At 36.4% G+C, this 25,610-nt stretch overlaps 2 protein-coding genes across 3 annotated transcripts in view; one reads left to right on the forward strand and one right to left on the reverse strand.

Annotated features, from left to right (window-relative positions):
* Nucleotides 1–13,106, reverse strand: part of GLRA2 (glycine receptor alpha 2) — a 192,880-nt gene extending 179,774 nt beyond the window's left edge. For both annotated transcript variants that reach the window (XM_047715295.1, XM_047715294.1), the window contains exons 1-2: nucleotides 12,500–13,106; nucleotides 10,204–10,337 (exon numbers count right to left, since the gene is read on the reverse strand). In XM_047715295.1, coding sequence (XP_047571251.1) covers nucleotides 10,204–10,337; nucleotides 12,500–12,567 — 202 coding nt within the window. In that variant the 5' untranslated portion in view covers nucleotides 12,568–13,106. The remainder of the gene's footprint in view (nucleotides 1–10,203; nucleotides 10,338–12,499) is intronic.
* Nucleotides 1–25,610, forward strand: part of FANCB (FA complementation group B) — a 385,712-nt gene that overhangs the window by 333,113 nt on the left and 26,989 nt on the right. Inside the window, exon 13 of the mRNA XM_047715290.1 lies at nucleotides 20,014–20,212. The gene's annotated coding sequence lies outside the window, so the exon portion shown is untranslated. The remainder of the gene's footprint in view (nucleotides 1–20,013; nucleotides 20,213–25,610) is intronic.

The following is a 25,610-nucleotide window of genomic DNA, read 5'->3' on the forward strand; positions in this document are numbered from 1 at the left end:
AATGTCTTTAGTTCAAGGTTAAAAGTCACTTGTTTAAATGTGCATTGGTCATTCGGCATTCAAGAATCATAAAGACTGGGGCACCTGGGTGGCTCAGTGGATTAAGCCTCTGCCTTCGGCTCAGGTCATGATCTCAGGGTCCTGGGATCGAGCCCCACATCGGGCTCTCTGCTCAGCAGTCAGCCTGCTTCCTCCTGTCTCTGCCTGCCTCTCTGCCTACTTGTGATCTCTCTCTCTCTGTCAAATAAATAAAAAATTTAAAAAAAAGAAAAAAAATCATAAAGACTAAAACAGATGATTATCAGATCAACTAATGTAGTTTCTTTTGTCTTCGATGTTTGTTTTTTTCAAAATGCCTCTGTTCGCTCATTTATTCATGTAAATGAAGCAAGAGATAAATAACCTGCAATAATATTTTAACTAGTAGAGTAATTCTCTTGTGGCAGCACAATGCTAATGTTGACCATGTATCAAAATGAAAGCCACATTTACTGAATGCAGAGGCCCTCTCACTCTTATGGATATTGTCTTTCCAGCAGAGCATTATAGGTTTCCCATCATCATCATCAATTTTCAGGGCAAAAAAAATCATTTAGATTTATGGATTTTACCAAGACCACATTTTCCAAAAGGTATTCCATGAAACCCCAGTTCCCCAGAATGTTACTCATTTAAGAAATCCATGATCAAATAAGTATAGGATAAGCACCTATGTAAAAAAAGTTTTAAAAATATTTGTGTATTTTTACTGCAAGTTTTCTCTAAACTTTTAATATGTTAGTGGATATTGGGACTCTCTCAGAGGATGTTTTGTAAAATTTCACATTCTTATTTATTAAAAATATCCATTTTTCTATTTTAAACCTTTTATCTGAGAACATTTTGTGGGACTAATGTTTTGAGAAACATTTTTGGCCAGATGCTGAACTAAAGAAACATGGCAGCTACTTTTCCCAGAAGCAGTCTCTGTATGTGAATTTGCTACCACCAAACTAAATGCAAGACAAAAATGTAAATGGCTTATTTCTTCAGTAATCCCCTTGTAAGTTTCCAGAGTCTTTCCATAGAATAATGATCATCCTTGAAATATTGGGAATTGAAATAAGAAATGAGCAACGGAAAAAAAATCTGGACAGAATTAATATTTCTCAGAGGAAAGACCAATTCCCTAGGAAAATTGGATGTATCCAAGCTCTTCTGTAGGTGAATTAATAATTTATAAAAGGACAGACACAGAATTTTAATTTAGAATATAAAGACCAGGGACTATCAATGTTGGAAGTGACAAAGACATCTTGCCCCAAGTCCTTTATTTTTGGAGGTGACAAAAATGAATCCTAGAAAGGTTAGGTGGTGTGCTCCAGGTTACAGCTGACAAAACTAGAATTACAACCAGTCCTCATGAGTCTCAGTTTACATTTTTTTTCCACCTGTGGTATTTCACCCCCCCCCCTTTATTTGGTAAGGCAATCCCTGGCATAGAGTATCTTGGGAAAAATACTACAAGAAAGATATTATCCTTCAGACACAAGAGCAAAATTTTCTCATTCTGGCCTTATAGTGCTTAAGGTGTGAGGAGTTATGAATTTGTTCAAGTGAATATTTTAAGATCCCATCATTCAGCAGTTCTGGAGGGGTAGAGCTGGGGCAGTGTGGGGCCCAGGTATGTGCTTTTTTAACAGGACTCAGGTGGCTCTGGAACAGGTGTTCTGAAAAGCATTGTTTGAGAAAGACATCACATAGTCTACACAACACTGAAGTACTAAAACCAGAGTTAACGCAAAGCAAAAAGTAGAATATAAGAATTCCACTGTGAGTATTTCACACTGTATTTATTAAATACATCTAATGAGTTGCTACAGTGTGGTTTGCCACATGTGTGTATCATTCACTTTTCAGAGACTTTGAGGTTCAAAGCTAAATACATTGACCCCTTGTTTCCTGAATATATTTGGGAGGCCAAAAAATGCTTTTTTCTAAGAGAAAACCTGGCAAAAGAAATCTCAACTGCCTTCTTAAACATGAAGTGGTTCTTAGAAATCAACATCTTGAAGTATTTAAATGTAAATAATTCAGAAAATGATAGATTATATTATCTTCTATATACACTTGGGTTTTAAAAATAAAAGAAAAATTACATGGCAAAGTGGTTCTGAGATCTTCCTAAAGTGGCAGACTTGCCATGATAAGTAGCTGTATTTCAGGTGCAGTAATCAAACCACCAAGGAGTGCAAAACAAGCAACTGTTCCTTCAGCTTTGCCATTTCTCTGCTCCTGGTCTTCGTGCTCTTCTAACCTCCACCAAATCTTTTCTTCTTCTGACTCTCTACTGCTCTGTGTAGAACAGAAGAGCACAGAGGGAAAGCATGTGTCTCAGAAATGCTGCCCCAAAGAGACTTGGCATTATGTCTTGAGCTCAAATCTAAGCCCACAACACAGCCGGCAGAAGGAGCCTGGAGAGGATTGCCATGGGGCAAGCACAACAATAAAGTATTGGCAAATGTAGACACATATTAGATAGACAGGAAACTACATTAATTATTTTCATATACTGTGCAGAAAGCTTTCTGTCTCTCTCTCTCACACACAGACACGCACACACACACACATATGCACACATACCATTCCATTGATTGCACCTCTTTCAGATGTCTGTTTAGGAGAAGGAACTATCACCTTACATTATCTTCATCTCTCTTCTCTCCCTCTGAAGGTATCAGTAAATATTGGGATAATTTATCCCAACAATACCCCTCTCTCACTTTCCTTCTTTCCCAAGACTGATGATAAAGGAAGACTAACTAAACTGATTATCATTTTTGGAGATGTCTGGTCCACCATCTGAAGACTGAGGGATGTCTTTGCTCTTATGTTGGTTTTGTATTGTTATCTTCCATTTCCTGTCCAGAGACATGCTCTTCTCTTTCCTGTTCTTCTCTGTACCTTGGGAAGCTGACGTTTTGAGTTTGCACCTTTGAGCTCCCTTGCTCTCTGACTTCTAATTGCATTTGGCCAATGAGACTCCCACAAGAAAATGAAATACAGGAGGAAAGTGAGGTCTAAATATTTATTCTCTAGCTTTCTCCCTGCTAGGACAGCACTGATTGACTACATTGCTCCACAGATCTCATTAGGTGGTCTGTCTGTATAGCCACATTCTCTACTTTCTGGTGACCATTCCCTCCCTTGCCTCTTCAGGTCTTGAAGTACTAAAATCTCTTTTGGGGGATTGGTTTTCCAAACCCTCTCATACCCCATTAAAGTGTGCCATTTCTTTCCTGCAGAGGTCCTGGATGATACAGAATTCAATTTACAAATTATATTCCAGTTTTTAGTGAAGTAAAAACAGACATTTAAAAGCTTGAATTTTTGTTTACCACTGTATACTTAGCAAGTAACATGGCACCTGGCACATAGTAATTACTCACTATTTAAGAGGAACAAACAAATGAATTGTGTTTAGACTGCAATATAAAGATGTAAACCATTATGGGTAATTTTTTTGTGCCCATATAGATGCTCCCTTGCCACAGATTTATTCTGTTGCTTTGAAAATGCATGGGTAGGGGCACCTGGGTGGCTCAGTGGGTTAAGCCTCTGCCTTCGGCTCAGGTCATGATCTCAGGGTCCTGGCATCGAGCCCCGCGTTGGGCTCTCTGCTCAGCAGGGAGCCTGCTTCCCTCTCTCTCTGCCTGCCTCACTGCCTACTTGTGATCTCTGTCTGTCAAATAGATAAATAAAATCCTTAAAAAAATTTAAGAAAAAGAAAAAAAAAGAAAATGCATGGGCAGGTGTAGCTTATTTTTCCTCAAGAAAATATGCCACCCCCCATCAGAGAAAAAGAAGAAATCAAAAACAAACTTAGAGGGTGCCTGGGTGGCTCAGTCGGTTGGTGTCTGCCTTCAGCTCAGGTGATGATCCCAGGGTTCTGGGACTGAGTCCCGCATTGGACTCCCTGCTCAGTGGGAAACCTGCTTCTCCCTCTCTTGTTCCCCCTGTTTGTGCTCTCTCTCTCTCTCTAATAAATAAATAAAATCTTAAAAAAAAAAAAAGAAAACAAAACTTAGGCAGTCACATTCGTGGTAATTGCCCATTGTCTTTCCATATTTTGACTCGATCCAGGATTTTGGCCTCTTGGATAAATGTGTTAAGAAAATAGAGACACCATTTGATATAGTCACGTTCATAAGGATATGGTGGGTACACAAGCCAGGGCATGAGTCCAAGGCAGTGTCCAGCTTTTCTCTTGTACTTGCCCCGTGACCACATTTGGTTGGCTAGCCAGACTAGACTCCAAGAGGGTAACCAGTGACTTTATTTTTAAATGTCCTGCTCACTTAAGAATATCACTTAAAGACCTATTCCTTTTGTGAAGTTCCTTCCTTTAGTGCATTTCACATGTTGAAAAATGTCTGCAATCAGTCACAAGTGTCCAGAGTAGCCCTCTCAAGAAAAAAGTCAGTGAGAAAATGCTGTGTGTCAGGACAGTCTCACGCATGTTAACTCCAAAGAGAACCCAGACGCTTCCAAAGACCTTGTTGTTATGAGGTTTGGTCAACTATATTTCCATTTTTAAGACCCTATTCCAAACATGTATATCCAACACACCAAAAAAAAAAAAAAAAAAATTCAACACTACCAAGAACAAACAAATGATGATTTTTTTTCACACTCTAAAGCTGATAACCCTAAGTGGACACATTATCTGTTTTTTTTTTTTTTAAATGAAGTCTCTGATTATCAGTAAAATGTACAGAATTGTCCTTCAAGGTGGACAAGCAAGCACTATAGAGATTAGGACAAAATGTTTAAGCTCTTTCATTATGAAATTAAGGATATAAATTTACCTAGAATCAACCAAGGAGCAAAGCAATACATTCTCAAAAACTAAATTATGAGCTTCCATTTCTATTGCTCTTAACCTGCCATGTTGTAGAGATCAAATGTTCTCTTCAAAATACTTACTCTAAAATAAAAAATCAATTCTGCATGCTTGTGCAGTGACCCTTGCAAGTGCAATAACTGGACAAGAAATTATATAAGAAATGACAGTTATATATCTTCAGTTAAGTTTAGGGTCCTTCTTTCTAGGACTAAGTAAAATTGGTTCTTTCTTTTCCTTGGTTCATTTAAAAATGAGTCCAAGGAAATAATCAGGGATGGGATTTGAATGGATAAAGATAATTCCTTCTCACAAATGGCTCCCTCTTTGTTTAGGAATATGAAATAGCTCTTTCAGGTTGGAAATCTTTCCACCAATCGAATAAAAGGAGCACCAGCTGAGACACATGACGTCTATGTTCTGATTACTGCAATAGGATTCTAAGGTACTGAACTTTTCTGACTTGTTTTTATACCATAAAAAAAAATCAAGCAATTATAAGATCCCAACCACCATAAAGGGTTAGCTTTGACAATATATCATCAGTGCCAGTTACAAAAGAGAAATGAGGGGCTAGTAATAGGGACTGATAATTCAAATTATTTGCAATAAACTTAATAGTTAAAGACAAATCATTCAGATGCATGATCTCATTTGATGCTCAGAACAACTGAAATGCAAAGATAGAAGAAAACATAAGGCATGGAAAGGTGAAGATATCTTTTCTCAAAATGGACATGAACTTGGGTTTTCTGAATCCAAGTCTAGGACCCTTTCCACTATATTACTCTGTCACCACAGACTGGAAAGCATTTACTTTGCCAGAGCCTATTAGAATATTATAGACGTCTCCTTCCTGATGTCACCTCATACTACAAGCACCTTGTAGGCCAATAGTAGAAGCCTAGTATATACAAATGTGTTCGTTGGTGTCCATACATCAGAGAAAGGCTAGATTGTGACACAGCTAATGGATTTCAGATGTTCAAAAATCTTCATCAACGTCATTTCTGAACAAAACTGTCATATGTAAATTTCCCTTTGTTACCTCCAGTCTTTCATGTCAATAATACTTTTCTCCTTTCTATCTCCTATTGTCTTGTTCTAAAATGGCTACACTCTTTCTGCAACTTCCTGCACTCAAGTCAAATATTTCTGATACTTGCAAGCATTCTATTCTTTTTCTCGGAAAACATCGTAACACCTGATGCCCGCATCTACCAGGGTGATCAAAGAAATGATCATGCTGGGGCTGCATTATCCCTAACTGAGAGAATCACCCTTTCCAAATGTCCCTGCTGGACATTTGTGCTCAAGCCACCCCCTACAGGGATTGGCAAGCACAACATTTGAGCTTGAGCTCCACTTGGCTACAGATAATAAATAGAATTTCCAAGGGAAGAAACCTGAACCTCTAGTTTTTTGAAAGTGGGCCTATTTCTACTTGTATCTGAAACACCTCTTGAGCTGATAACTCCTTAGAAAATGAAGGAAACCATATTGCATGCAAATGTAGGTTTTAATGTCACACATCACACTTTCAAATTTAGGTCTCCAGACATAGAAAAAAATTAGTGTGCATGGCATGCACAAAGAAGTGGAGTGAATAATTATCTCCTGGCATCATCCATTCCAGATCCTATTCCAAAATGAATGCTATAGTGGAACGTATTTATTCACATTGGGATGAAATTTAGGATATAACTCTAATTTTATTTTCAAAGAAAATTTCATTAAAATAGATAAAGGCTTTGTTTCAAACAGACAGAATCAGAACTAATGTATTTTGCCCAGGTTTGAGCATTTCATTTGGCCTCCTTAAAAGCTTAATGTTTAAAGTGGCATTCTCAAGATGCAATAACACTGACAAAGGAGTATCTGATACGATGATGGAGTACACCATGGTAAATCAACGGACAATGAGACAAATCACCCAAGTGGGGAAAGTGGCCCCTCTGTTAACACAGAATCAATATTTACCATGGTTTCAGAACCAGGTAATTGTGAATGGACTTAGCTTGTGTTTTCATCTGAACTGAAGATTTTGAAAATTTGTGTTTTGACAAGATCTGACCCAGGTCTCTATGGATCTTTTAGATGGAATGCAACTGGCAAATCTGACTCATGACTTTGTTTATACACTTGTGCTTCAGCACATCAGAAAAGCTATTTTTTCCCTGTAGTTTCTAAGAATGGCTCTCAATTATAGAGCCTAAGTCTGATTCATTTCTGGTCCCCTTTTCTAGCTTACATCCATTTTCCTTCTTGTATAGATGCTCATTATGACATCTTTCAGAGGCCATCAGGGTTATGGAATAGACATGAAATATTTTATTGATTTGAAAGTATACAGGAAAGATTCCTTCCAATAAGAAAAATTATGCATATGCATTTCCTTTTCCCTTGCCAGTGTATGGCAGCAAGGAAAACAGAGAAGAACTAATATTTAATAAGACATCTAGAAAAGCCATTTCTTGTACCTCAATCACCCATATTTCACTCTTGCTTTTATTTTTGTGGTCAAATCTTGCCCTTCTGTCCTCCTATTAATTACTATTATTGTTGTTTTCAAAATAATCATCATCATCATGTTTATTGTTTTCATAGCCATTTGGTTTTTAGCATTTACAGCATGCCTGTCACTGTCTAGAAACAGTCACATTTCCTAATCATCCTTCATTTCTACCTACTATATAAAATTTCTCATTGGTACATTGCTAATCAACCATAGTAAGTTACAATAAGTCTATAGTGTTCTTCCTAGCCTCCTCACTGTTACAAGTTCCCTATGATCTCTTTTATTTCTTTCTCCTCAGCTCAACTAAGATCATCTTTGCTAGTCACTGTGACCACTGGTTGGTTCCTCAAAAGTTCCTACCCTCAACGTCTACTACAACTAATTGGTTGCACTAATCTTCATAAATGATCTACATTTTCCTCTCTTTCTTGGTCCTTATATCTTCATTCCAGAGAAAAGATGACTTCTTTTAACTACATTGTGTATGTGTGCATATTTGTGTTTGTCTGTGTGTGCATATATATAACACTCTCTATATATAACTCTATATACAACCCTCCCCTCTCAGATGCAGTGTGGGGTGGGTTGGTAAAACATAAATATGCAAAAGAACCATATTAGACATATGAAGTTTCAATGGGAATACCAAGGAGTGAGAATTATTTTACTCTAAAATGATGGGGAATGTTTTATATCCAGGAAGAGCCAAGATTCCCTGAATAAAGAGAATTGTGGGAGCTGTTATGTAATTAATCTTCTATAAATGGTTCATGTAAATAAAATTTATGAAAGAGGATGAGGGTTCATTGAGGTGAAGAGTTAAAGGGAGTGGGAGACAAAACTCAGTGAAATTCATTAATGTTCAAATCTTAAAGGAAATCTACCCCATTTCCCTTTTATAAGTCTTTAAAACATCCTGTGTTCAGGTCTTTAAGCAGTGAAAAAAATCTCAAAAACATGGCCATGCTTTCCTATACTTGATAATCTCTCCATTTATTTATTCTTTAGAATCATGAGAAATGTTGTTTCCAAAGGGGGACATCCCCAGAAGAATGAGAAAAAAAAAGCTGTGTGAAACTGATTGCTTATTCTATGTGGTCATTTAAAGTAGCAAATGGCAAGATGGGTATTTGTTTATTACTCTGCATTTTTCTCCCCTTTTGAAAGTGACTTCTAGAAAATAATGAATAAAAGCTGCTATTAAACAAGCTCCACATAAGTTTGAAATGATTTTCCATCTCTGGGCCTTCTCTATGAAACTTTCCATGAATAGCTTAACAGGAAATCATCTCTTCATTTGTTGGAATCCTGTAGCATTTTATCTGTACTTCCTCATGTTACTTAACTATTAACTACTTAACTATTTCTGTCTCATAATATATATTACTTTATAAATATTCATGTAACATCCACCCTCCCCACTAAAATTTTTTACAATAGCACCCAAACCTGTTTCATCTCTCAACTTTTCAATGCATGCAGTAGTTGACTTCCCATATAGTTCAGACTCAGAAGTTATTGAATGACTAAGTGAATAAATGTAAGAATGGTCCCATTGAAAGCTCATTCTCAATATGTTGCTCATAGGATTTTATTTCAAATATTGACTTCCAAAGCAATGACTACAAAATTAGTATGAAATGGGATAAGCATGAAAATTGTTTTCAGGAATATCAAGCTTTGAATTTAGTTCTGTTGTTTCTTTTGGAAATACTCTATAAATCAGAAATACTTGTTTTGTCAAAATTATGACATAACTCTTTATAAATGTGCCCTTAGCTGGGTATATTCAGGTTTGTAGCATTTAAAGCTGAAATGAATCTAGAATTTAATTTTCATGCTCATATTTGCCAATAGTAAAAATTAATCAAAACTCAAAGCAATCCAATTAAGTCGCTAATAAGCAAAACCAAAGCAATGGAATTACAACATAATATCTAGAATATTATAAGATTCTTCTTTTGTAAAATATTATAAGCACTCCACAATGCATTATGTTAAATTACAAGATAAAATGCAATTGTTTAAAATATGTATTTAGAAATTAAAACATCAAAAATAATTCATTCATTAATAATTGGTTCTTATTTAGTATAAAAATAAATCAAAATAGATAAGAAATAATTTATACAGATGATTAATTACATTTTTATAACATTAAATAAACAAAAATATCAAACTTTTTGGTTTTCTTCCAATTGAACAAAGTATCCACCATCTTTGACATGTGTATTTTACAATTCTGTATTTGTTAATTTTAAATAAACAATTTCAAATAAACAATTAAAATGTTTAAACAAAAGAAAACCAAAAATTTCTGATGTATTCAATTAGAGCCTCTTGCCACAATGTTGAGAAATGAGAGAGGCCTGAAAGTGTGTAAAATGACATGTTTTATATCGAGATTCAAACTTCACTTTGGGAGTAGGTATTCAAAACGGAAACCAAAGATTTTGAATAATTATTGAATCTTGAATGATTCCTGGTAGACACACATATAAGTCAAATCCATCATTTACTCTTGGAGTCATTTCCAGTCATACTCCCACTTAGGATCAAAAAAGGGAATGTAGCAATAATCTCTGACATAAGTTTTCTTTGTGGAATAGAATACTAATGAGGAAAGTTTTCAAAAGAGGCAAACAATATATAAAATTTAAACTATTAAATTGGCTATCTCAAAAGAATGCCAAATGAAATGAATACTACATTATTTTATGATAAAAAGCCCTTAAAACTTATTTCAGTTTATTCAAACACCTAGATTTCCCATAGGCTTAACATAAATTTAATTGGAGCCTACCTTTAAAATTTGGCCTGATTCTTGCATCGTATCCTGATGTCCTTCCCATTAATTTGTCCAAGAAATCTGAAGGTGATAGGGTCTGCGAAGGTTGTTTTCCAGACCTGGAGTCATGGTCTTTGCAGAAAGCCGTCCTAAACACATCATTAACTTTTTTTTAGCAACAATTTCATTTTCGATGCCTGAGAGCTAAGGCTCACAGAATGTTTGACATCATGTTTTGTTAATATATGTGTTATGTTAGTAAGAAGAAAAAGAAAATTAAAAACTCTTTGGCCAACTTCAGAATTTGTACATTCTCTAAAGTTAACTTTAAATGATGAGAGTTAGAAATCCTGAGTCATATCTCCCAAATGTCCAAACTATAGCCATAAAGATGTTTAAGATGATACTACATGCATAGCTTATTTTGTAGATTTTATGGACATATAGTTAAAGCTGTTTCTTTCTAGACTCATCAGAGAAATGAAGATGATAATTTCTAAAATGTGATTGTCTTAAAATCATTCCCCCATGACTCTCAAACAATTCTTCCAGGATTTTAGCCCTTAATATAAATCCTCTACTTTTTATTGGAAATATATAATAAGATGGGCAGAACAAAGTAAACAGTGAACTAATTATTCCATTGCTTATTTTCTCACCTGCTAGATTCTATTCCAGCTATCAACTATTAATTTTCAATGCATTGTCTAAAAGAAAGGCTTCACTTGAAAATTTAACTTCATTCTAAAATAGGTCAACAATAACTATGTCTGTACTTCTATTATTTTATCAGATGTTATTTATATATTAACATTTAAATTGTTCACTCTCCAGTAAAGTAGTCATGAAAAAGAACTTCCAAATCATTTTCTCTTCTGCATTATCACAAACACTAAATGTGATTGGAAAATTTCTCATATTTTCATTTTCCTTAAAGGGCTTATAAAAAGAGCCTATTTGGTTTGTAGTGAAATGAATTCTTTCAGAATACATAGTGGTTGACTGAATGTCTATTTCTTCCCTAAGGCTAATATTTTACAAGCTTTATTTTTAATAGTTTAACAAACAATCTTGTTAATTCTGTCACTGAGAAAACACCACATTTTTGCCAGTTTTTCAAAGTAGTATTAAATGCAAAATATTAAGTGCAGAGGATTTAAACATTTGGTAGGAGTTAAAAATTGATACAATCATCTAAAAATACTCACATTCCCATATGCAGATTCATCTGATTAATCAAGTATTATTTAATTATGATGGTGGTGGTGGTGGTAATGAAGGTGATGATGATGATGATGATGATGATGATGCTTCTAATGAAACCCAGCCTACGGTTTTTCTTAATCATAGTAGGTGTGAACCTGAAAGGAACATAGTGGGTTTTCCCAGTACTCGTAACATTAGCTATATGTTCCATCTCTCTTGGTTCTGTAAAAAAAATACCATAAAATCTAGTGAAAATTAAATGAAGAGTCCTACACTTTGTGGTATGAACATCTCCTGTCTCTATGCTATCTTAGAACCTCTGCCATTAGGATGGCTATTTCACTTACTGGTAATCATCTGATAATTTGAAGTATAAACTGATTTGACAACTTATAAACTAGGTAGAAAATACATACATGCAAATAATGATTTGCCACTTATTTTAATTATGCACAGTCCATTTCTCATGCAGAGATAAATACAAACATGTCATATTAATTAAATTTTGGTAGGCATTCAGTTTCCAAATATACTGAGCAATGGAACATAGTGGTAAAATGAGATTTTAAATATTTTTGAGGTTTCAAGAAATTTCCTGAATTGTAGTGCTCATAGTATGCATCTAGTTGCTGAAATACAATAGAAGTTTCAAGTTGACTAAGAATTAGGGTTCTTTTATATTTTATATAAAATGAGCATGCTCCTTGTAAATTAATCCAATCACTTCCACCATATGAGAAGCATTGCATCCAATAACCATTTTAAATGACTTTCAGAGGAATTTGAAAGCAAAAAAAAAAAATCATCATTATATAGAAATGTAAAGAGCATGCAACTCATTAGACTTCCTTAATATCACATTGCCTGTGAAAATGTGTTGAAATGCATAGAGTGGGGTTATGGATCATAAAACTTGCCTTTGAAAATTTACCACCCTCCCACCATAATTACGCCTTTTAAAAGAACAAAAGAAATATAACTCTCCTCTTTAAAATTAAAATAATATGGTCCAGGGCATAGAAAAATAGATAAAAATGTATGACACGTTCTCTTTCAAACAGTTTTCATGGGGGAAAATATCAGCATGCAAAGTCGTTTCACCTACCTGAAGTGGTTTGTCTCTAAGAAAAATGCAAACAAGGCTGTCAAAATGTTCACTAGCTGCCGGTTCATTCCTGTTTCTGTGATGCTTGTGGAAAATATCTCCGAAATGATTCCAGAAAGAAGCTAGGACAAAGTATCTATTTATTGTCCAGATTCGAAATCTGGCAGGAATCTAGTTTCCTTGAAAATCAAAAAGAGATTTGGGTTTGTACAGTTTGCTGAGAAAAAACAAAAAGTGCCAGTCCTAGGCATCATGGTCAGGTCAAACCGGGGCTCAGGACCATCAGTTAACCGAGGAAAGACAAAGCCTTAGAACTGATGGATTCCCCAGCTGCTTTTCCTGAATAATAAAAATGCCGCTACCCTAATCGCATCACCATGCAAAGGGGGCTGGTGACAATGCCATGCTGGAAGTCGGGTTGCTGTGGCTTTTGTTTTATGTCCTTTCTGTTTAGCAAATCCCTTTTCTCTAGAAAATGTTCTCTTTTTAAAAGAAGTTGTAAATGAGAGAGAAGAAAGGACTCTGCGCGCTAGAGAGGGCACGGGGGAAGAGGGCAAAATTGCTGAGATCCTGTGCTGGAATGAGAGCTACAGAAAGAGACGGGAGACGTGATCTTACCCAGCCTATAAATTTCAGCACTCGGACAGCTCCTAGCTCTGAAGTGCGCATGTTTCCTTTTTCAGTCGCTTGGGGCGGGGGTCGGGGAGAGGCATTCAAGAAGGGACAAGCCTGATGTTCAAAGGCAAAGAGTGGCTTTCTGTTCAGGGGAAGGGTGCTAAAGGGGGGGTGCGATGACAATCAGGAGAGAACAGAGGTCAGGGTAGACAGGGAGGGTGAAGGAGATTAGGGTCTGACCCCTAGAAATGAGTCTGTTGGTAGGTGGGCGGGACGGGAGTTTGAAGCAGGAAAGGGAATACGGTCAAGAAGTGGGAAAGGGGAATTGGGGGAAGCAGAAAACAGAATCCAGAGTACTGAAATTATAATAGGGGAGTGGGTAGTTCACTCCTTGTCAGTGGAACCTAAAGGCAAAAGCAGAGTCCTGTGTTGCAGAGAAGGGGACATTCCCTTGGTATAGATAAGTCCGTGTGCAGAAAAAGGCTCTTGAAGATCAATAATTTAATTTAGAAGCCCTTTATGCCTTCTTCTCCCCTTGAGTGTTTTCGTTTGATTTTAGCCGCCTGTTCCCAAAGGATCTCTACCTCTCTACTAGGGAAAGTCCCTTCCGCTGAGCTTTCTTCCGCGGCTCAAAATCCTTGGGCATCCTATTCAATTTGTAGAGGAGGAAAAATAAAACAAGCCAGCAGGGGGCAGTAGCAATCTTTTTTTGCCCTGATTAAAGGTTAAGAGTAGGGTTTCATGTAAGAAACAGAAAAGAAGGGTGAGACTGAGGGTTGAGTTTTCATCTGTCCATTCCAGATGTTAACCACCAAGGAGGGCCATGCAATAAAGTGTAGATGTTCTCCTAAACTGGCTAAAGAGACAGAAAATAGTGAAAGTTTATAAAACCTATACAAAATCATGACAGGTTATCTTGCTATTTCAAAGTAAATTTACAAATATTATTATTACTAAAAGAGGAAAAGTAAATAGTCCAATGCAAGTAAATAGCAGCTTCTGGTAAGGAGAAATGAAAAATATGTGTTCTACCATGAGCTGATGAGCTATTTGCCTGTAAAATATATCTCTTTAGTCACCTTGGCACTCTGCTGCAGGTCTTAATCTTAAAACAAAATAATTAGTTTTTAGTCCATAAATGACTAATCTGTCCCTGGATTAATTAAATATTATAGCAGAGTAACAAAGGATTCTATATTTTTAAAAAGTAGGTTCTGAGAAAAAAAATCACAAGTTCTTTTCACTTCTTAATGTTAATATAAATCACCTGAAGATCCTGTTAAAATGCATATTCTGATCTAGTAGGTCTGAGGTAGTGCCTTAAATTCTGCATTTCTAACAAATTCCTAGCTGAAGTTGATGCTGCTGGTCCACTGATCTCACTCTGAGTAGCAATGGTCTATATGACCTTTTATTAGATTTCTTTCCTACCAAGAGAGTGAGAATATAGGAATCTCTCTTTAGATGAAAAGCAGCAAGTGCCGAAGCATTCTGCTTACATACAAAATCAATTCTTTGGATGTGTTCTCTTAGTTCTCAAAGCCCAGAAAAGGTGATTCAATTTAAAAGGAAAATAGTATATTGTAGTGTGAGACAACCCTGGACTGCAGCTTCGAATCTGTTCACTTCCAAATTCATCCACATGGAAACTCTAGACCTGATTTTATCCCTGCAGTCCTGACCCAAAAAATAAAACCAAATCTTGGAAATATGTTTCTTCAACTGGTGCTATGGGGAAAATCATGTAAGAAGTTTTTGTGTTCAAGATTCTTTTCAAAAGAGGGCGCCTGGGTGGCTCAGTGGGTTAAGCCGCTGCCTTCGGCTCAGGTCATGATCTCAGGGTCCTGGGATCGAGTCCCGCATCGGGTTCTCTGCTCGGCAGAGATCCTGCTTCCCTCTCTCTCTCTCTCTCTCTGCCCGCCTCTCCATCTGCTTGTGATCTCTCTCTGTCAAATAAATAAATAAAATCTTTATTAAAAAAAAAGATCCTTTTCAAAAGAAAAAAATAGGGCGCCTGGGTGACTCAGTGGGTTAAGCCTCTGCCTTCGGCTCAGGTCATGATCTCAGGGTCCTGGGATAGAGCCAAGCATGGGGCTCTCTGCTCAGCAGGGAGCCGGCTTCCCCCTCTCTCTCTGCCTGCCTCCCTGCCTACTTGTGATCTCTGTTTGTCAAATAAATAAATAAAAATTTAAAAAAAGAAAAAATACATATGTAAACGTAGAAGGGAAGATTTGTCCCAAGTTTGTTTGAGGTTGTAATGGTGCTTAAAGTAATATGGTCTTTGCAAATTATTTCATTCAATGGTAGAGTCTTCTTATTAGCCGGGAGTAGGGTGAGTAGGGAAACCTGTGACAAAGAGAAGCTCTGGCCAGCAGCATGAAATCACAGCATTTACTATTTTAAAGTTGGAAGGCACTTTAAAGGGGATCTAGTCTAGGCTCCTCATTTTTTAAAAAAATTTGACAGACAGAGATCACAAATAGGCAAAGAGGCAGGCAGAGAGAGAGAGAGAGAGAGATCACAAGTAGGCAGAGAGGCAGGCAGAGAGAGGAAGGGAAGCAGGCTCTCCACTGAGCAGAGAGCCCAATGTGGGGCTCGATCCCAGGACCCTGCGATCAAGCTTTAACCTACTGAGCTACCCAGGCGCCCCAGCTGCCTCATTTTTTAAAAGATTTTTTGTTATATATTTTTTTATTATTTAAGAGAGAGCATGAGAACACGCTGAAGGGCAAAGGGAGAAGCAGTCTCCTGGCTGAGCAGGGAGCCTGATGCGATGCTGGACTAGATCAGATCCCAGGACTCCAGGATCATGAGCTGAGCTGAAGGCAGACACTGAGCCAGCCAGGTGTCCCAGCCTCCTTGTTTTACTTTTTCAGCTCTTTTCAACTTGGATTCCAGCTCTATCAATCCACAGAAACAGCTCCCACCAAGTCTTACAATGAATTCCTTGTAACTAAGGCCAAAGGATATTTTTCTGCTATCATCCTGCTTAACATTTCCTTGACCCTGAACATTATTGGTCTCTTTTCCCTTCTTTCCTAAAAATTATTTTTATTTTATTGTGGTAACAAGATTTAAGATGAGATCTATTCTCTTAACAGATTTTCAGTGTGCAATACAATATTGTTAGCTATAGGCACAATATTGTATAGTGGATCTCTAGGACTTACTCATCTTGCATCACTGAAACTTTATACCCATCGATTAACAACTCCCCCATTTCCCTCCTCTTCTCTGTCCCTAGCAACAGCATCCTGCTCTCTTGAAGTACATTCCTTCCTTGATTTCATGATGCAGTGTACTCCTAGCTTGCCTCCTATTCTGTCTTCTTGGCAGGCATATCCTACTCTACCTGGCTTATAAAAGTTAGATTTCCTAAAGGCTACATTCTAGGTTTTCTCTTCTTCTCATACTATACTCTTAGACAATATTTTGCATGTATATGCCTTCTGTTACCCTCCTACACAGACAGCACACAAATATATATATATTCTATCCAGACCTGTATATCAAATTGCTTCCTAAAAAATTCCTGCTGAATGTCTCAAATGCTCCTCAAATTCCCCATGTCAAAACCAAACTTTTAATACTTCCTCCAAATCCATTCCTATTCTACTGTGACTGTTTCATTGTTGCCAACCAAAAGCCAAGGCATCATCTCTAAGACTCCTTCTCCAGCACCCACCATATTTAGTTCTTCACCAAGCCCTATTGACTTCATCCCTCATATGTTTCCAAAATCTGCCCATTTCTCTCCATCTCACCCTCCACAACCTCAGTTGAGCCTTCCTTATCTCTTCTCTGCATTGTAGCAATACAATACAATAGTTGCCTTACTAGTCTACTTGATCCAATAGCTGATCCTCCTCCACCTCATTCTATACACTCTAGCCAGAGTAGTTGTTTAAAAGTCAAAATCTGGGACACCTGGGTGGCTCAGTTGGTTAAGCAACTGCCTTCAGCTCAGGTCATGATCCCGGCGCCCTGGGATCGAGTCCCACATCGGGCTCCTTGCTCAGCGGGGAGCCTGCTTCTCCCTCAGCCTCTGCCTGCCATTCTGTCTGCCTGTGCTCATTCTCTCTCTGACAAATAAATAAAATCTTTAAAAAAAATAAATAAAAAAAAATAAAAGTCAAAATCTGATTATATCATATGCCCTGATTAACACTGTGGCTTTCAACTGATCTTTGGGTAAAACAACAACAACAACAAAAATTACCTAATGTGACCTGAAAGCTCCACATGGTCTGGCATGCCTCTATTGTCCTTCACCTCATCCCCTACTCATCTCATTTCTTCCCATATAGCTATATTAGTGTCTTTTTAGTCCCTCATGCTTACCTTATTGCTTAATCCCAAGAAATGCTTATGCCTCTCATTTTGTCTTGTTAATATCAACTTATTTTTCAAATCTTTGCCCAAATGTTATTTCTTCAAGAAGGCCTTCCCTTATCTGTCAACTCTCCCTATGATAGTCTTCCTTGGTACTCAGCAACTCTGAGTCAAAGAGCTTGTCATCATTGCATGTATACATATGTATCGTTAATTGCTTAAATGATGAACTTTGTAATGGACAGGGACAGCATCTGTATTAGACCATCATTGTACCCTCCTACATTCACTGATAATGACAATAATCACAATGGTTTTGATGATGATTAGGATACAATTTTTTAAATGCATCCAGAAGTCTGCTTAAACAGAACAGTATACTTAAATAAGTATAGTTTTGTCAAAAATTAATTATTACATGAAATTAACAAATGAAGAACTATGATTATTTGACAGGAAACCAAGTTGAGTGGCTCATGAGTCTATAGCATGAGATGAAAGTACAAGTAAGAGACTAGGAATCTGATATCCTTGATTCCAATTCCAACTCTAACACTGATCAATTATGTGACCTTGGGTAAGCCATTTAATCCCACTGAGCCTCATTTTCATCATATGTAAATTATAGATGATAACATTGCTATGTAAAATACTACTATATGAAATGCTCTTGAAAATCATATGAAATCATAGCTAAGTTCTTAGCATCTATTGACTGCTAAAATTCATGTTTTGACTTTATCCCTGGGCAGTTCCACTTTCAAACACAGTAACTCTTGGGAGCTTAGAAAAGGTCTTATTTGCAATGCAATGGAATCCTGAAGTGGAAAGCACCTATGCTTCTAAATCACCAAATTACAACTTATTGAGGCATGTGGCACCCTCATTTTGTACTCTTCTTATCAGAGCAATGAGAAGATTCTGACCCATCCTATAATGTCATAAAGATCAACATACAATATTTGGTCTTTATGATGCTACATATGAAATATTTTTAAATAGATATAAGCAAATGTCTTATGAACAGCAGCATTGTTTGAAAAATCAGTATCATTTACTAACACTGACAAACTTCTAACATATAAAATGCTTTACAGTTTTTATAATACTCATACTATGTGGTAGGCAGAACAATGATTAGTCACCATTTTTTTCCCAATGAGGAATCTAAAGTTCATGTACATTGATCTATTGTCCCACATTCACATGATTATTAAGTGACAAAGTCATACTTTCTATATTTACTATCCAAGTAAACAGACTTATTTCTCATCATATGTATGACTGATCTTATTTCTGAATCACTGAAAACCTACTATATACCTATTTTAAGCTATTTTTAATTGCTATGTTTATTATTCCATTGTAATAAGTGACCCTTTCTTTTTTTTTTATTTAATTTTATTTTTTTCAGTATTCCAAGATTCATTGTTTATGCACCACACCTAGTGCTCCATGCAATACACACCCTCCTTAATACTCACCACCAGGCTAGTGCCCTTTCTTGAGGGCATTTTGGTCTCCACTATATTGGGATCCAGTTCCCCAGAAGTAACAAATGAAAAGCCCAATATTAAGAGTCTCAAAGTTGATTTCCTTAGTGAAAGAGTTCAAAGATATCTAATATATCAATATCCTATGTCAGGTTTCCTTGTGAACTCTTATGGGTCTTCCTGCAGAAAGATGATCGTCCTCAAGCATGGACATTTTTTTCCTCCATTTAAAAAGAAATAGAATTAAGAAAGGGTTTGTTAATCTCCAATTGATGCCCCCCAAGAAGCAGAGGTTTGTGGCAAATCAGAGAGGGCAAAAAGTTGTTTTACAATATCTTTAGTTTCTTGAGGATGCTTCCTCACAGAGAACAATGAAGTCAATTTCATCTTGATAAAATGCACCTTCTGAATTTTAAGGGAGATTCTCTTGCCTCAAACACACTCTTTTCTTACTATAGGGCCCTGGATCAGAATGAATTTCTGGATGAGAAAATCCTTTGATATGGGGGTATGTGGTCTTTATGATATTTGTTAAATCATGTGGCTTGTGAGATGAGTGATTAGGGACTGCCATTGTTTGACTCTATATAATATCTCAGGAATCAGGTAGCGAGTCTACCTCTTGAGTCTGAGATCTCTAACCTACCACTGCAGGGTCAACAAATCGCTCTTAACTTTCATGGCCACTCACTGGCCCCTATGTTCTTTATCCCCTTGCAATGCTTGTGTTAGAAATGAAAGGAACAATCTAGAGCCCACTTTGTTGGATTAAATAAGTTGCTAGGAGGATGGGCATTTAAAATGTAAGGTGAAAACAGAAGCATAGTTCATGTTGATTTGTGCAGGCTGCCAGAAGCACTAGTACTGATGAATTTATAGCAGTTTTCAATGGCCAGCATTACCACAGAGCAAGGATGCCAAAGAGCTGATTCGCCCTGCATTTATTCTCCTTCAGTTTTAGAAATCCAGTTTGCCTCTCTCTCCTTTATCTTTTGGAATGGATAAAGATGCTCAGCATGCAGAAAGGCAAGTTCAAGGCTGTGAAGTCTTAATATGAAGTCACTTTTCTTCCAGGTTTCATGCAGACAATTGGATGTCTATCCAGAGCATTTCTGGATTAAATTACTTAAAAGTCAGAAAAAATCATTTTGGGATTGGAACACTCCTGCTTATTAGTGTTCAGTGTTCACAGACCACAAATGTGTTCAGCACTTGAAACAATTTCTATTTCCAGCGATGATTCATACAAGTGATTGCTTCTCTGTTGGCTAAGGTGAGAAATGCAGCATTTCTTTTCATAAACATCAAGTGGGCAAACAATAATTTGGAGAATAAATCAAATGTCATCTCACTTGAATGTATTAGAAAGGTTCCTCCTTTGCTACAATTCTAAAAATGAAAATAATGAATAATAATAAGGTTGTTACAGTATCACTTGTCTTAGAATCTTCTAGGTTCTACCACTGACATGAAAACTGTCTCAACCCCACCTTCATTATCATGATACCCTTGCTGAAAATGTCCTTCAAAGAGTTCTCAAATTTTAAAGTTTTGTAATTGGTTTTATTAATGTTTATCTCCCCTCCCCACAAAATGCCTCTTGGTTCACAGAAGACTGAAAAGAAGCTGATTTTGAAGGAGTGAATTATTTTAACTTGAACAATAGCAATAATTTTATATCTGTAGGTAATTAGCATTTGGTGGTTGAAGTGTAGTTCCATTCATTATATTGAACGATGACATTTTTTCAAGATTTTACTTGTTTATTTGAGAGTGAGAGAGAGCTAGAGAGAGAAAGAGAGCACACACAGAGGGAGAAGGAGAAACAGACTCCCCCTGAGCAGGGAGGCTGACGTGGGACTTGATGCCAGAATCCCGGGATCATGATCTGAGCCAAAGACAGACACTTAACTGACTGAACCACCCAGGTGCTCCTCAGTGATGACATTTTTACTATTGTTGTAAAGCACAGCATAAAAGCTAACAGGGTAGTGCATACCTAATCAACAGTCCTGCCAATCATCCAGTCAGCAAATAATAATTAAGCATTTACTATATACAAAGTACTGTACACATCTATAAAGATAAGATAAAGTAATTTAAGATATTACTTCTGCCCTCTAGGGACTTATGATCCATATGTGAAGATAAGAAAAATAAGTACTATAGAAGTGGGCCTTGCGGCCAGGGTATCATCTGAGGAAATCAGCTTACTAACACTCAAGAGCTTCAAAACGTAGCATTCACCTATCTATTCTGCACAGTGTAAACTCTGGTTCTTATATGGGCAGGTCCACAAAATTAATCTCATCAGTGTCCCAAATATGTTACTAATTAGGGATGTGACATATTAACTCTATAATACCTAAGAGCCTGACATATAAACCAGAATGAAAATACAGCTATTGAGCTGCCAAGTAACCCATTTGGCTAAGCAGCATATAAGCATCTTGGGTGCACATTGCCTGGGAAGGCTTCATGATAAATATTATGTTAGACTAATAGGATCTGACTGAATGGTTGAGATGTGAAAACGTTGAGTAGAACCTATCTCAAATAGACTGATGGAGCCATCTCCAACTTCAGACTTCTTTTTTTTGCTCCCTTTCTAATCAACTCCACTGCTAATTGGCATATCCATTGGTTTTTGAAAATGGTATATTATAAAACATTATATGCTTATAAAAATATACATATGCAATATTCCATCTCTTAAATTAACTTCTATCCTGAATATTATGTTACCATTTTCTTGCTTTGATTTATTATTCTAACACACACAGACACAAACATACACGCATATTGTTTAATTTCTCATGTTTTAAACTGTACCTCAAGGGCGCCTGGGTGGCTCAGTGGGTTAAAGCCTCTGCCTTCGGCTCAGGTCATGGTCCCAGGGTCCTGGGATGGAGCCCTGCATCAGGCTCTCTGCTCAGCGGGGGCCTGCTTCCTCCTCTCTCTTTCTGTCTGCCTCTCTGCCTACTTGTGGTCTGTCAAATAAATAAATAAAAAATCTTTAAACTGTACCTCAGTTGAATGAGATGGTATTCTTCTGTGGCTTGCTTTGTTTGATCAATATTATTTTATTACACATAGCAAGAATTCATTTATTTTCACACTACACTGCTTCATTCTGTGAGCATTCCACAATTTACCCATCCATTCTACTGCTGATAGACTTTTGGGTTAATTCCAGATTTTTTGCTATGATAAATAATGCTGCATATTATTATTACACATTTCTTCTACTGTACATATGCATATTTAGAGGAAGAAAATTTATTGAGTCCTAAGATATGCACAGCTTCAATTTTATTAGATGATGCCAAATTGTTTCCTACCATGTTGTAATAATTTGCACTCTTGCTATAGCATAAAAAAGTTATAATTTCTTTTTATCCTCACTCATAGTTGATGTTGTCAGATTTTTAAATTTTAGCCAATCCAGAGACTGTTAACTAGCATCTCACTGTGGTTTTTTTTTGCATTTACCTAACTACTAATGACCTTGAGTGCCATTTCAATGTGTTTACTAACCATTTGTGTTTTACCTATAAAATACATTTCTTTTGAAAACTATTCAATTAGGTTGTTTCCTTTTACTTATTTATGTATAAATTTTTTTAAGATTTTACTTATTTATTTATTTGAGAGAGAGAGAGAGAGAAGAGGGGACAGGGGCAGAGACTCTCAAGCAATCTCCACACTCATGGGGTTCAATCCTACAATCCCGAGAGCATGACCTGAGCCAAAATCAAGAATCAGATCAACTAAGCCACCCATGTGCCTCTGTGTAAAATCTTTCTTATAACCATGATTTGCTCGTTGTATGTTTTACAAATATCTTTTCCAATTGATAGCTTTTCATTTTCTTGATATTATCAATGTAATAAAAATTCATTTTTCCCTTATAATTTTTGCAATCTTTGTCTTGTAATATAAAAAGTATCAATATTGATATTATGAAGATGTGTTCCTATATTATCTTCTAAGGTTGCTAAATGTCATTCACATTTAAATAATTAATAGCTTGAGTAAGTATTCTCTATTTTAATTATCTATGTGACTGTCATATACATATAGTTGTAAAATGATGTGTGTAGATCATATATGGAAACAAGAATTAGGTGCTCCCCTTCTAAAATTTTGGAAATTGAAGTGTCCTGTAATATCAATATAGCATATTAGAGCATAGATTTGCAAAGCCACTTCAAAGAGATAAAATGGGGGTGACTGGGTGGCTCAGTTGGTTAAGTGTCTGCCTTCAGCTCAGGTCATAATCTCAGAGTCCTGGAATGGAGCCCCAAGTCAGGTTCCCTGCTCAGCAGGGAGTCTTCTTCTCTCTTCTCATGCATTCTCTCTGTCTCTCTCAAATAAATAAATCTTTATTTTTTAAAAAAAGAGATAAAATGGCTCTTAATCCAAAAAGATTTGACTATTGTTAGGTAATGTATGACTGTAAACAAGCCAAAACTTGTTTACAACCAAAGTTTTGTACAGCCAAAACTGTAAACAAGCCAAAAACTTTTATTGTTTAAACCAACAATTTATTACTATCTCTCAAGGTTTCACAGATTGAGTGGGTTCATCTGGAGATTCTTGTTTGAGATCTCTCAAAAGTGTTATATGGAAGCTGAGGTTGAGTTATCTGAGGACTCAGTTGGGTCATACTTCCAAGACTGCTTCCTTACATGATTCATATTTAATATTGGTTATGGGGTACTCGTGGGAACTCAGCTGGAATGGCCAACTAAAGGATCCACACATGGCCTTTCCCTGAGGCTTGGGCTTCTTCCACTTTGGTGCCTCAGTTATGAAAACCTATGTCCCAACAGTGAGCATTCCAAGATAACAAGGGAGATGCTGCTGCAAGCATACTTATGACATAGGTTTAGAAGTCATATTGTATCACTTCTGCTGCATTTTACTGGTTACACATGGCCAGTTCAGTTTCAGTGTGGAAGGAGACTTCTCTAGGGTGTGAATACTAGAAAGTATGGTTCATTGGGCAGTTGTCTTTGAAGATTAGCCTCAAGAGCCATGTCAAAGGATTACCAGTATTAATATTTGCAGAGTGCTAATTCAAGCAATAAATAAGATTGGATAGACTGAAAAACCTCTCAATATAAAACACTTAGGATTTGTGGATGAAATGTGTTTATAAAGGTAAAGTTGAACCAGCCATGAACTGAGAGAAATTTTTGAGTCCCAAAACAAGAGCACATGAATCCAGAGTAAAATTCAAATACTAAAGACAGGAGCTACTCTAAAATATCTTCTGATCCCCAAGACTAATGGCTTCAGTTTTAATGACCATGGACTGGGGCTGAGGACAGAGAGAATAAGATAGAAGCCTAGAGCCCAGGCAAGGTAGATGGTCTATGTGGAGACCCTCTGTGTAAGCCATACAAAAGGAGAGATAGCACAGAAGCACTGCCTATCCAAAACTTGACTTTTAATGGAGTTAAAACACTATTTGAGAATTTTTAACCACAGGAAAACATCATAAAGGCTTGTAATCCTAACTCCATAATCCAAACACCTCAGGCCAGGAATTTAAAGTTGTTCTAAGTTGGTGACTTCAAGTATATCTCATGGAAGCAATGCTAATCTGCTTGGGGGAAAAGAGGATCAATACAGACCTCAAAGTCTTCCTTTAGCTAAAGTTATAATGGATAAAATAATTTGCAAACACAAATCACAGAGTATATGGCAAAACAAGGTATGCTTAAGTAAGAGCCGGGAGTAGCAATGAGTAATAGAATAAGATACTCAAACACTTCAGACATTAGAATTGTCAGACTTAGAACAGATATATTAATTATGCTTAACAATTATAGAAACAAATAGTAAGAAATAAGTAACTCAAAAGAATGAAATAGAATATCATGAAATGAAAATTATAATAATTCACACTTGAAAGTCAATGAGCTCTTTAAATGTCATATTAGGTATAACTTATGAGATAACTAATAAACTGGAAGATAAACCAAAAGTGTTTTCTAGAAAACAGCAGATAAAAACAAAGAATTTGAAAACATGAAAGGGAAGAAACATGGAAGATATACAGAGGGGATCTAACACATGTCAAGTGGGAGTTTCAAAGAAATAACAGATTTCAGGAGCAGTGATTTTTGAAAAGCAATGGCTAAGATTTTTCAGAATTGATGAAAAACTTGAATCATCAGAATCAGAAACCATGGTGAAATCCAAGAATAAATGGAAAAACTACCACACGTAAATAAATTGTACTTAAAGTGAAACTAAAGACACTAAAGAATAAGGAAAAGACCTTGAGATCAGTCAGAAATCAATTTAAAAAATTATTAAGTGACAACAGTTAGATGGACAGCTGAATTCTTAGCAATAATAAAAGGAAGAGAAGACAATGAAATGAATTGTTCAGTATACTGAGGGAATATAACTGTCAACCTAGAATTATGTATCTGCAAGTTCTTAAAAAAAACAAGAGTGAAATAAATGTATTTCTAGACAAACAAAACTGAGAATGTTTACTAACAATGAAATATCCAGAAAGGAATAAAGAATGAAACATCCAGAAAAATAAAACTTAGAGTGAAAGACTATTTCAGGAAAAAGGAAAATGACTCCAGAAGGAAGGTATAAGATACAAGAAAAAGTAGTAAACATAGAAATTGCTATACAAATAG

This window comes from Lutra lutra, chromosome X (genome assembly GCF_902655055.1).
Source record: "Lutra lutra chromosome X, mLutLut1.2, whole genome shotgun sequence".
Lineage (NCBI taxonomy): Eukaryota > Metazoa > Chordata > Mammalia > Carnivora > Mustelidae > Lutra > Lutra lutra.